Consider the following 14,164-nt stretch of genomic DNA (forward strand, 5'->3'; position numbering starts at 1 on the left):
CTCTTACACATACTATTTACTTCCCAGCCTAGCCACCCCCTAAAATTAGTTTCCTTACAGACATGATGAACAATGCAACATCCTTGCTCTGAATATGGCTTCATCTGACCCAAGATTATAATGAAGTATACTAATTGTTGAACAAAACCACCTAGAAATTATGTCTGGCCTTCTAATCTGTGTCTGCTCTTTGCTGCACTAATGAGAAACTCCACTAAGTTACTTGTCTTAATGTAGTTTTGCTCAATAGCATCCATCTTTCAACCAACACCAGGAAAGGCCAGCCAGCTTCATACACTGAGGTGGGGAGCTACACAGTACCAGTAACCATGTACCACTATGGGATGGCTCCCCTGTTTTCTAGAACAGTGCTGGTAGGAAGGCAGACCTGAAAATCCTCGCCTGTATCTTAATTTGTCCCAGACCTGGCAAAGTAATCCCTGTCTTTCTGGCCTGAGCCTAGAGCAATACAAAGCCTACTGAACCACAAGCTTGCACAGTTTACTTTTGAACAGTTTACTTTTGCTTTATACAAAACTGCCAAAAAATTTGTCATTTATAAAATAGCAGCCAATTCTGATACTTTATTTAAAGTATATCAGCTCACAGAAGGACCAGGATAACTATGGAAAACAAAATAGTGAGAAGGTCTACACCTGCATGTTCAATTTACTGATCCTATGTTTAACCTCACTAAGGCAAAAAATAAATTAAATAACTTGTATTTCATAGCACAAGCCTCTAATGTCTGCAACACTCAAGTGAAAGACAGTATGAGACACTTCACTTCTTAAATGAAACAAGCTTAAATATAAAACCAAATAAAACCACCAGTGAAGTGTCTCATACTGTGTCATCTCTATGTTTTTAATTTGCTGCAATGTTTCGCAGTAGATGCACATAAAAGCACTGTAAAATTTACAGGACAGAAGCTAGAGGCTTTTGCCCACATGGGTAGGGACTTTGTGGTAGCTTTAAGCACACTGAAAAGCACAAGAGATATTTGAGGTTGTGAAAAGAAGTTTATAGCAATACTTCTGCTAATATTATCTACAACAGAACACTAAGTGCACTTAGCAATTTAACCAAGTCATTAAAACCTGAATAAAGACACTCCTGTCTTAGAAATACTGTTTCAAGCTACCCACATATGACAAGAGATGACATCTTTTGAACCACACCTTTCTTTCTCCTAATATGCCACATCACATTAGATGCCTTGGAGGATATGACACATGCACATGTATGACATCAGGAAACAGTTGTTACAACTCTGAATTTAATAACACCTTCCCCACACTTAAACACACAAAAAACCTTTCAGTGGCCCACTCCTTTAAAAGGTATATTAAAGTATAGGTGTCTCATTCTCCCTTAATTAAGATCTGATTTTGGTAAACCCACAAAAAATTACTTCTGTATTTGTCATCCAGTACCACTGTATCTTCATGTTGTCACTTCAGCAGTTTTATGACATACTGTCATAATTAGGCACTGCATTCTTTCTTTATCTCCGAATACTAAAATACCTAGATCCAGGAGTGCTCTTTTGCATTATGCTCCCAAATGGATTTTAAAATACCTCTTTAAACTTCAAGTGGAACTTATTTCTGCTTTCAGAAACCAGAATATCCTCTCAGGGACACCGATGGAAAAATTCAGACCTTTAACATCCTTCTTACAGTAATACTTCCAAATCTACACAACAGCTTAACAGCTTGCTCATAAACAACTGTCAACAAGGGGGGATAAAATGCGTGTAGCAGGATTCCATTGGCAGTGCAGAAATTAAAAAGATCTTTAAAGATATTGCAAGAAAAAGGAACAACACTGTTCGTGTTGTAGATAAGTTCTTGATCTATGATTAAATATATTTTGGAACGCAACAGCATTTATAGCAAACTTTTATTCAATAGTTTAAAAAGTGTATGGAAATTTTCATGAACAAAGTTATTCAATGGAAAATACCTTCCTTTCCCCCTTAAAAAGTTCTTCTGCAAGAACATCCATTAAATTACCTACAGTAATCAGATTTAAAATGCATGGGTATTTTTGGATTTCTTGTATACATATACAGCATTTCCATAGTTAAGAAGCTACTGTCCTGAGCAGTGTATGAAGAGACATTAAACTACCTAGTTACAGGACATTTATATAATTGACAACAAGCACAGAACAATGTATAGACTTTAAACATTTAATGTGCCTTTTCATCAAAGAAGGCAAATGATAACTGTAGGACTACTTAACACTGAGTGTCAATTTAGTATCATGTATTTAGATCTGCAGTATAAAGACACGCACAAAACATTTTTGTGGAGTACATTTTGTTACAATAAACCAAGCTTGTATTCCATCATCATGTGTGGCTCTCCCATAACCTCACTCTGTGAAGGATCTGGAAAAAAAAAAGTCAACAGCATGAGGCTTTTACCAAGCTAGAGACAAGCAGTAACTATAAACATCACTGTATTTCTCTTTTTTTTCCATCCTAATGCTTAGTGCAACAGTTACTTCACTGATTTTTGACAGTGTCGCACAATGCAGGTCTGTAACTCCTAAATATCCAAAGTAATCATCAGATAAATGCATCTATAGTGAAACAGTGTTTCATAAGGACCCACACACTTTAAAACCAACCAGTTCTACATAAGCACAGTCTCCTGTGGCCTGAATCTCAAGGCTGATTAAGTTTTGCATTTAAAAAAAACCCTCAAATCTGAGTGAAGCTCTTCTCTCACAGGTGCCCCACATCTCTTTCCAGTGCAACTTCTCTCCACAAAAGGAGCTCACACTCCTCCCTTCTGTTAGCTGGGACACATTCATAGTCTCTTTGCCACCTAACTGCCTAGTTTCACAGAAATTCTGTGCCCTTAAATATCTCTGAGATTTCCTCCATCCTGTAAAGTATGCTTGACAATAGCCACTGTACTCAAAGGTTATTAAGGAATGTGCAGAGGACACAAGAGATACCAATACTGACAGTATGAACTTAATTTCCATAAAAAAAATAAAAATTTAAAAAAAAAAGTCAAGGCCAGAAAAAAGGTGGTGACTGCACTTTGGAAGAAATACACCTTTCTTTATGGATGTATCTGAGTGTTTCCCTTCCATAAATAAGTCATATTAACACCTCTGATTCCTCTAGAGACACCAAAATTTTGTAATCCAGTTCCAGATAAATGGAAGCTTACCAAAACCACTTTCAACCCACCCACTCCTTAGCACTCTATAAAGATGAAACAGCTTGATGTGAGCTGGTAAATAACCAAATTCCTATAAATTATGTTTGACATTTCTCTACCCCAAACCACAATAATCTAAGATTCTTTCCCTTGCTCCCTGTAAATCCATCCAAGAAAATAATCCCAGATTTACCTCATGCCTCTAGATTCCCACTTACCGCTCCATTATTTCCAGTTTTCTATCTCACTGGCTTTTTCCATTCTCCAATCCCACCTCAAAATACCCTCTGCCTCCTTCCATGTCCTTAACTACCAGCTAGAAAGAAATTTTTTTTTTAACCTATGTTCCCAAGTTTATTCTATTTCACACAAACTAACTGTCCATCAGTATCCCACCACACAACCGCAAACTATTGAGTAATTTGAGGGAGTCTTCCCCCGCCACATCTCTGGTTTAGTAGTTCAGTATCTCTCCTCTAGCCTTTCTTTCTTTTTAGTTATAGAACTTCTAAAAACTTTGTGTCTTTGTAACCTCCACCTGTCAAAATCTGCACAAGTAGCTCAAAAGCTTCTGGGGAAACAGGCATACAATATTAAGTGCATAATCTACTTCTTTAGAAACCCAGTCTACAAGCAAATACTGGCTTACTCAGTTATTTCAGAGTAATTTCCACACAACTAACACCTGAACCACATTTATTTCTTCTTCCCCCAGTGCTTCTTTGCCTCTAGGAATTCAATTTTTTCCTCCGTATTTTGTGTATTTAATTCTCTTTTTCCGAAAAGGCAAAGAACTTCACAATTCCCAAATTTTACCGTTAAATGTTTCTGTAACATTCAAAACAATGTATTTACCATTAAGGATATCCTCAAAACTGATGCATTCAGCATTTCCCCTCAGAGTATCCAGTGCTATGTTTGAGCTGTGAAGAAATGGGAGACGCTGGACCTGTAAAAAGACAACAAGAGGTCAAGTTTCTGCAAGTCTGAAATTGAGGGGGTTTGTATCTGGATTGCTCAGTCTGAAGTGACTGAGAAGCCACACGCAAAGACTCTTCTTCCTTCAAAAACAACGATGAAATAAGAGAACTACTGGCACACACAGACTGGCCTAACATCACCATCTTCTATTGTTTATCTCTGTTTTGAAAAGAACAGCCTTTCACTAGGTTTGTATCTTTCACTGCAGTGTAGCTCCTACAGCAAATAGCGTAGTTAAAAAAAGTAGGTTTTTTTTCCTTCTCTCTTACCACATAAAGGTGGGGAGGCTCACTACAACAAACACATCTACACCCTGAGATCAGTATTGGGCAACTGACATATATTGCAGTGTTTGGAAACCACATAAGTTTCCTACATCTCTGACACAAGTCGGGAATGTAAGTGAAAGAGCTATATTAATTTTCATATCTAAATAGAATCCTCCTTGCAAATAATCTAAATCATAATTATTTCTCTGATTCACACCAATTCTTAAGCTTTAAGTTCACTCCCAGTCACTTTCAACACTCTCTTCTGTACCCTTCACCCAGAGTATTACAAAAAATTTTCAAGTGGTACACGCAGCATTTAGATCCTAAATATTCTGAGAATGGCATATCTGTACTTACAATTGCATTCGCTACTAGTAGTGATACTTCAGTTATACCATGAACATATTTTACAACCATAAAATTATCATATAGCTATCTCTACACAGAAAATAATCACTACTGATACAATTGTCAGAAGTTCAAATACACTATTATCGTAAATATTTTAGAAAAGTGAAATTAAACCACAAGAGAACTTGTATATCTAACATGAAGCTGGGTGTGAAAAACCTTCTAGTCACCATATTTCCCCCACCCATCCCCCAAGAATACCTGAGGCGACACACCAGCAGGAGATCCTCACCTGTCTCATTTTCTGCCACATGCTAACATAAGTTAGGAAATAGATTTTTCCTCACAAGACAGCACAGCTGATATCAAAGGATGTTTTCATACATCCTGTTTGACTTTCATATCTTCAGGACTAGTGATTTCTGCTATGTTTAATGTAGCTCACTGCATCCATTTGAAGGAAATATAAAATTGCTCCAACTCATTTGGAAAAACAACTCTTCATAGCTTGACAAATTTCAACAAGCCAAAAAAAGTCTACTAGGACCAATGAGCTTTCTATGTTTCCTAAGGGACAAAGTCAGCCTCCCTCCAGTTACTCTCCCATCTTAAGAGATAAGGAAAAGGAGACAGACGAAGCTTCCCAATTAAGAGTTAAAACCTTTGAACTTAACCCTCTGCAGACCTCCCCTCATCTTAGGAAGAAAGGCTGTGGAGCAATAATAAACACATAGCAAATTTACTGCTTCAGGTTTCACATTACCTCCATATCCACTTCCAAATCACTACCTGCTTCAGATTCTTAAGTCTCTCTGGCCTACAGATGCAGAGATTCCTTCCCATGAAGGTCATACGTTCCACAGAGGAGAGTTAATTTAAGAATTAATATTCAACTCCTCCTGCTTTTCTCTGAAGTCTTACAGGAAGCTAGTCCTCAAAAAGCCTGGAGCAGTTACCACTTCACCAAGTAACCAATAAAAGCATGGTAGTTGAAAGGCTTTAGCATATTGACTGTTCTGGAAACTATTAATTGCAGTGTTTGGTTCGTTGGTTTTAAGACAAACAGTCCAGCAAAAGAATTTCTTTTGGAAACATAAGATATTTCAACAAAGAAAGATGTCTCTCTGAAAGCATGTTCCGAGATAATTTTTTTTTTTTTCAAGTGGTTTAAGTTGTACCAGTTGGATAAAAATGCCTACCTGTTTCACTGCTCTGAATTCCATCTGCAGCTTTAAAGGTGCATGGAGTCCTTGAATATTTCTCAGCGTGGCAAAGTTTGTTTTATCTTGATTTAACTGGAACTATCACAAACAACATTGATTTTTATTTTTAAAAAAGTTACTTTCAAGTACAGCCATAGAAGAGATCTGTGACATCCTACTTAAATGAACATTCCTATTAAATTTATATGTAAAAATTCTGCAATACTGTCATTTGTCTCAAACATCCATGAAAGACAGCAATGCAGCAATATTTGTTTTATGAAACTGAAATTGCTTTTTGCTAGATTTCATTACAAATCAATATTAGCAATTTTATTTTGTCATTTTTGACAATCAACACATGTAACACCACCAAGTGGTGTAGTTTTGCACTGCTTTACATTACTACAATATTATCAGCACAAATTGGAAGCTAAGTCTGGTTTAATGAACACAAACTTGAAAGTCACAATTGATGTTATTGTTAGCCGTCAGAGACTCTACTTGAAAACACTTGATCAGAAGTAGAACAGAGAATCACATATACTCCATATGGCTCTGAAAAGCAAAAGAAAGCTCATAATTTTACCAACTGCTCTAAAACTCATCAGTAAGACAAAGGAAATTTAGTAGAGGGTTCTTTTAATGAAAAAGTGCTGGCACTCAAATACTGAAGTACACTAACTTATGCTTAATGTTAAACTTGAGTAATCCAGTCTGAAATCTGTTTTTTATAGTAGTGACGTGCCCATAATGTTGACACAATACAATGTTGTAAAGGAAAACAAAAAATACAAATCTCTTATTTAAAAACCTGTACTCAATCACCATGACAAAAGCCTACTAATATGAGACTATCATCCTGTTTATGCTAAGGCATCTCAAAAACCAATGGGAAAATACAAGTCAAAGGCATAGCATGCATTTTCTTCACAACCACCTGTATTGAACACTCTCCAAAAGTTAGCAAAAAATACCATTTATACGCCTCATCCCAAACTTACACTTCTGGTCACATTATTTTTCCATTTCTTTTATTATATAAAGGTAGGAGTCCTTATCTGGGTAGCAGAAATATTTGGTTTCTACTAGTGCTAGCTGAATAACCTACTGTTTACAGCAGTAAAAAAACCCATGTAAGTCTTTTCCCATTCAAATGTACATAAAAGTAATTCTTAAATAAACTGGCCATAAAGGTACAGAACAACTAAACAAACAGTATGTGAAAAAAAACAATTTAAAAGTTTCACATACTTCTTAGGGGATCACACTGTTTCAATTACTTCTGTGCATTTTTTCTCTCTAACATGTAATCTTTTAATTATGCAGGTTTTATACAGCAACAGACTTAAAAACTGAGTTTAGCAGTCAAATGTAAAAAAAAAAATCAATTGACAAATAGCTCTGAAACATTTATAGTATTTCTAAACAAGCTCATTAAGTTACTGTCACATTAACATCATCCTTTTAACTCAAGGCAACACTAGCTCAAGACAACACTAGCACTGGTTAGAATTATAATATATGAGACATTACATTCAGACCTCGTTATGCTGCTTAGTTTAGCAATTTGGAACATTCTATCTAAATACTGCCTTTGCTTCAGGACATTTTGTTACATCAGATCTTCTGTGCTGACAAAACAGGAACCAGAGACAAGATTCAGTTCAACCAGATACTTAGCCAAGGCTGTCAGTCCAGTCTCCCTTTACCTTCCAGAGTGGCCTGTGGTCCACAGGTTAAGTGGTCCACAAGCGATGACTAAGCCAGACAATATTCCATACACTTACAACAAAATGTATGTGTAAAATTTCTAGATAGGATCAAGTAATTTAATGAAAAATATCCATGTGTCCACAGACTGAAAGTCTGAAAATGAAAATATATGGTAAACTATAGACAAAATGGGAGGATCAGCCTTCCAGAAGCGACAGATGTGCCCTCCACCTAACTACAGAGGCTGCATACACAACTAGTTTAGCTTTTAGATGACTAAACTTTACTAAATAAATCCCTACTTGGAAGCCCACTTACATACCTGAAGTGGAGAGAGTCACAAGTGTGAGGTTAACATGAAACAAATTTGCCAACAACATTGTCTGTATGAATAAAATGTTACTATTGTTGAACATCTGTATTCTGTTAAAGGCAAGACCCTGATCATTACTTGTTACCACACAAAGAAGTCCAGGTAACCACATTGTTAATTTAAACTTCATAATTAGTTAGGAGTACAGATGGCTACATCTGATGTTACACTTACATTTTTTTCTGACAACTCCAGTGGGTGGCTAGGCAACAATTCATTTTTCACACTTGTAAAGCTAGAAATACAAAGTAAAAAAATTGAACTTCAAATTAATTGGGCTATTGTTTTTGAATTTGCATTTCAAAACTAATCTCAGATAAACATCAACCCACAGAGACACAATTAGCACAGTCTGAACTACCAAAAAAACCCCAACTTAATAGCGAACGAGCAAATAAGACCTCTAACTACAGCATTAACAGAAGAAAAATAATTAAAGTTTCAGGCATCCTTTTTTCTTTGTTTGACAAAACAGAATGACAGTTTTTCTTCCTTGACCCCCTTCAGAAACAGAGAAAAATATTAGTAAATGAAAACATTATAGATTTAATTATGTCCAAGCTACATGATGTCTCCAAGCTTTTGAAACTGAATGTTGTAGATACAACTGGGGGGTGAAGGTATTACCCACATTTTAAACTCCATGAACTTATTTTAGATTCATTATCCAAGACATGTACATAGTTTTGCACTCACTTAAAATGGCAAAACCCAAAACCAGTTTTTACTATATTAACTTTACTTTTTGTACCAATGTTGCAATTAACCATTTCCCACAGTGCTATTGCACACTCACATATGTGTATATTAAAACTAGCATATATTGCATAATCATTAATACTTTGCCATCTCTTTTCTAAATAGCAGTATCATACAGGTAAAAGTCCATTAATGTTATCTACTTCTTGAAGAGATGTTTCACAGAAAATTCATGATTGAAAGATTCTGATTAAATACATGCACTTCAGGATACAGCTTCTGCAATACATCTTCCAAGAATCTTCTTTAAAAAGACAACACTTAACAGGTATTTTCTTCCTGGATCTGAAGTTCAACATTGGCTATTGCGCAATTCAACAAGAAAAAGTAAAGTGTACCCTCTACGCAGAAGATCATGACCTTCAAATGGTCCTGAAGCTGAAAATTCAGTAATTGGGATACTATCCTTCAAGAGAGAAGCAGCGCCTCTGGAATTCTGGAAAAAAAAAACCTCAGGATTACTTTAACAGAACCAGACCCCTTTCATATGGGCCATCAGGCCAGGCAAATGAAACAAAGCACTCAAAGACTCCTTAAACTACTCATGTACAAGCCCTAGACTTTGGAGACTCTTTAAACAAGAAAACCCAAAGCAATCCTTTACACCAAAACACAAGCCCCACACTAAATCATAATTCTTTCAGAGAGTCTGATAACAGTTAAAGGTACTGATAACACATTCTTTGGATACAGCTAAAACAGTTAAGCTTGCAATTAACCCTTGCTCATTCCCACCCTGGGCTGCAGGGATGGAAAGGAAGAAGGCAGGCCATGCTCAGCTGACAGGACATAAAAGAACATGCCTGAGCATTCCCTCATTTACTTCAATACAAACACAATTAATTAAGATCAATTTGATTTTATCCATGGTTTAAGGCTGCCATAAAGAGGACAAGGTGTATTCAAGTGGTCTAGTATGCCAGTTAACTGAAAGAGCAAAGGAAAAACAGTAACTTGTAGCAGAAGACCAGAAAAACACACCTCCACAGACTTACTGAGTAAAGTCATCCTAACCCAATCACTAATTTCATGCTAAACTGCCTGATTTTATTTAAGTGATCTCAGGATTGTTCATACAAATTGCTCCACAAAAAGACCAATGTATAATGAATTCTGAAAGGTGACAGCAATAGTCTGGAAGATGACAGCAATGAGCTGTTCGAGTTTCCTCCAGCGGCACTGTTGGATCCAACAGAAAATGCATGCTTACAGTTAAGGTCTTTTGTACTAACGTGCTAACTGTCAGTAACTTAATGGCTATTAGAAAACCCTAAATTACCTGTTATTGCACGCATAGAAAGCATCTACCAACTAACATACTCAACACTGACCAGACCTTTCTGAGATTGCTGTAAGTGAAGCGCTAGAGAGATGCATTACCTGGAGGAGATGACTAGAGGGAAAATCAAAGCGAAAGTCAAACTTAAGTAGAAAACCGTGAAATATTCCCAAAAAGCAACGCTCTCAAGTCACGCCAGTGCCCAATTCGTCTTAGGGGGTCACAGCACGGCAGTCCCCCCCAGAGGACCGCGGCGCGACCTCCGGCCGCGAGACCTGCCGCGGCGCAGGAAGGCCCCGGCTCTGGGGACCACCGGGGCTCCCGGCCCCCCACCCCCAGGAGAAGGGCTCTAACCGCAGCCACGCGCCCTCCCGGCCCCAAGCACCCATGAGGATGCCTAGCGGAAACAGACCGGGCGGCGCAGGGGAGGGCGAGAGACGCCTCCTCCGCGGTGAGGGCCCCCGACCCGGCAGCGCCAGCGCCCGCCATGGCCGCACCGGACCCCCATGACTCAGCAGGGCCCCAGCGCCCCTCGCCCAACGACCGCCACCCCCGGGAACCCCAACGGCCGAGTGGGGGAGCGGCGCAGGCAGAGCACACGCGTGCCGGTCCGCCCCGCTCCCGCACCACAACGACGACGACCCCCCCCAGCGCCGCCGCCAGCCCGCACTCACCATCTTGGCCCCGCACGCGCAGCCGCTTCCGCCTCCTCCGCCTCCTCACTTCCGCCCCGCCCCCCGCGCGCCGCGTCAGACGCAAGGAGGGAGCACCGCGCCCCTCCCCCCGGCGACGGGGCGCGCGGGGGCGGGGCCTCTCGGGGCGGGGCCTGTGCTGCTCTCGGCTCAGGCGGCTGCCGTGCCCCGGAGTGTGGTGAGGGGTGAGGGCTTTCGCTCCGGCCCTGGGCCCTCTTTGGCCGTGGCTTGCCTGCTCGTACACTGACTGCACTGTGCCCTCATGCCGGCAAAACCCAGAGGTTTTGGTACTACCCTGGCCCCAAGCTGGAGCTGATCCATGGCTTCCCAGAGCAGGCTGAGGCAGCCATGTTGTGGTCTCAGGTGGGGGCTGCTTTTCTTGGTCAAACCCATCGTCTCCCAGTGGGCCACAGGCAGCAAAAGCAGAGAGCTTGGGTGACCCCACTAGCGTCACAGCACTGATGGCCTGAGGTAGCAAAATGAGGCAGTGATGCTTCCTGAGGTAAACATGGTTCTGGGAGCTGGGACAGCCATGGAGCCCCCCGGGCAGCACTGTGCAAAGAGGCGTTGGGGTGCGCTGCTCTACCAGGGACCTCGGGCAGCCCTCAGGGCCCTCATCTTCTGTGAGTGACCGACAGGGACAGGCCTGCAGCAGGTTTATCTTTGGAAATGAGTTTTGAGAATGGTGGATAAAAGCTGCTGTGTTAATAGACAGGTATTAATAGCCACAATAACAGTATAGTAACAGAGTAATATTAGCTTGCACTTAAAGAACTTTGAAAGACTTTCCAACAATCAAGAGAAAGTATCAACAGATTTTGATACGTAGCTCCAGGTGTGTGTCTGATGTATCTATTTTACATATTTCTTGTGACACCTGTAGCTCATTCAACCCTTTAAGATTTTGCCCCAAATTACCCTGGTGCTACAAATTTCATATAGAATCATAGAATCATAGAATGGTTTCAGTTAGAAAGGACCTTAAAGATCATCTAGTTCCAGCCCCCCTGCCATGGGCAGGGACACCTTCCACTAGACCAGGTTGCTCAAAGCCCCGTCCAACCTGGCCTTGAACACTGCCAGGGAGGGTGGAGACAATTAAACATCACATCTTCCACACAAAACAGTAAATGGGAAATTTATATATGTTTTAATGTCACACTCAGCTTTGGAAAAACATACTGAAAAATTCATATGCTTTATATTCTCTTTTCCTCTTTCTTGGGCAAAATTAGTTCACCACTTAAAAAAACCCATTTTCAACCAAAGTTCTGGCCCTTTGTATTCAGGTCTTAGGCTTAAAGCAAAGACTTCAAAAGAATGAGAATGGAGGACTGGGGTTTTTAAAGAATTTTTAGGAAAAAGGGTACCACAAAGGTTTCTCTGATCTTATAATGGGTACTCGGATATTGTGGTGCTGGATTCATTATTATAGAATAGATGTGAATACAAAAAACAAATCAAGTTCCTGTTTAACTGCAGCTTACAGAAAAAGCGAGGTTTGTCACTAAATGTATTTATTTATTGACTGAGTTTGTTGATCCAGGATATGACTGTAGAGATGAAACATCTAACTTTCAAAGTCATTCTTGCAGGACACAGACAGGATGCAATCACTCCATGTACATTTTTGACATCACTGCAATCCACAGTCTAGGCTGCATAACATAAAAGAACATACGTTGCAAGAAAGGTCTGGTTTTCCTTTAAAGCCTTTCACGCTGGGGAAAACTTCCAGACATAAACACAAATCACACACATATTTTCTCATCAAATTACCAAGTATTTTAAATTGGAGCAAGGCTTGATTTTTTTTTTCACAATCAGCTTCGTTTTAATGATCTTATAGTGAGCATCTCAACATGGATGATTGGAATAGTATCTCATTCCCCTCTGCAGCCCTGCTGCAATTTCATAGGAGTTACATGCGCAACCGTCAGGCTGACCAAACCTTTGATCAGAAAGGAGAGCATGTGGTGAGCGATGAGTGCTCCGACTGCTCAGAAGCAGTAGGTATGGCTGCCCTCTGTGTTGCAGAAGATTTCAAGGCTGCCTCCTGCACTGGGCTTGCCAGAGCGCAAACAGCAGCCCAGCACGCAGGGCCCTGTGTGCTGAAACCTGCCTTCTGGGGAGTGTTGCTGACATGCAGGTCTGGATAGTCTGTCTGAAGGCATCTTCCAGGCTGATGGTGACAGGGTGGGAAGTGAGATGCAGTGGCTGTGGTTGCTAAAGAGGCTGTTCATGTATGTGGACACTCTTAAAAGAGTATGTGGACACTCTAAAATTAGTGTGAAAATAACTACTGCTCCTCTTAAATTATTACTTCTGTAAAGTTAGGATAATTCATTTCACATGTTGCTTTTAAAGATAACCTGCAAATTATTATTTTTTTAAGAAAGATTTTTTCATCATATTGTGTCGAGAAGGTCTGAAATGTATGAATGTTTTAAATATTTTACGGATGTTTTTTACCTCAGCATTTTTGGAATGTCAAATCTGGTCTTTTTGGTTTAGCTGGGGGACTCCACTGAGGTTTCAAGTGATCTTTAGACCACGGATTCTTTTATCTTTTAGAAATGAGGAAAGTGTTTACTCTTTTAAAAAACCCCATACTGTTTCAAATCCTTTTTTAGCAGTTAAATTGGTATTAACAAACATAAAACCTCATTAAACAAAGTTTTAGACAGCCTGACTTAAAGCAAATTCCTGTTTTAATTACTCAGCTTTTTCTTGCCTGAATTCCAGCATGACATCATTTCATGAGAGGACTGGACATTTCCCCTTGAAGCCTCAGGGAGAGACTTACCTGGTGGACTCAAAAGTTGTCGTGACAGAGGCACAACATGGCTGCTGGGGCAAAGGCTGCCACATACTAGCCTCCCCTGCCCACGGAGGAGGAGATCTACAGAAGCCAGTTCTCTTCTGAGAACTCTACTGCTATGTTAAAGCAGTTTTTGAGCTGATGTATCCTGCCTTTCTACTAAATTAAATGGTGCTTTTTTACCTCTCTCATTCCCAGAGCTTTTTTGTGTATAGAGGGATGGAAGATAGAAATATCCATTGATTTACACCATCAGTCCTACTTAATAGCAAAAGGAGTATGTTTTCCAAGGAAATTTGCCTTTGTATCCATGGTTTTTAATATTGATGCGGCTTTGTCGCTTTTCAAAATATAATTCCTTTGACGTATCAGTGGGCAATCTGTTCTGAGTACGTGAACCTCTATCAGAAGAAAACCTTTATCCTGTGGGACTGGGAAACTCTTTCACTGGTTTCTGTCAACAGCCAGCTATAACCTGTTAAAGTGAAAGTACTTTTTATTTGTTTTTAATCAAATCAAATAAACACATTTTC

General features: G+C 39.7%; 1 protein-coding gene across 1 annotated transcript; it reads right to left on the reverse strand.

The window, feature by feature from the left end:
- Window positions 1-1,887: 1,887 nt before the first annotated feature.
- On the reverse strand, window positions 1,888-10,893 carry POMP (proteasome maturation protein). The gene is made up of 6 exons (XM_074859897.1): window positions 10,793-10,893; window positions 9,178-9,275; window positions 8,255-8,315; window positions 5,989-6,090; window positions 4,041-4,134; window positions 1,888-2,398 (listed from the first exon to the last, which is right to left on the reverse strand). The coding sequence occupies exons 1-6, from the start codon at window positions 10,793-10,795 to the stop codon at window positions 2,331-2,333; spliced, it is 426 nt and encodes a 141-aa protein (XP_074715998.1). The 5' UTR covers window positions 10,796-10,893; the 3' UTR covers window positions 1,888-2,330.
- Window positions 10,894-14,164: the final 3,271 nt, after the last annotated feature.

Source organism: Strix uralensis, chromosome 2, assembly GCF_047716275.1.
Source record: "Strix uralensis isolate ZFMK-TIS-50842 chromosome 2, bStrUra1, whole genome shotgun sequence".
Lineage (NCBI taxonomy): Eukaryota > Metazoa > Chordata > Aves > Strigiformes > Strigidae > Strix > Strix uralensis.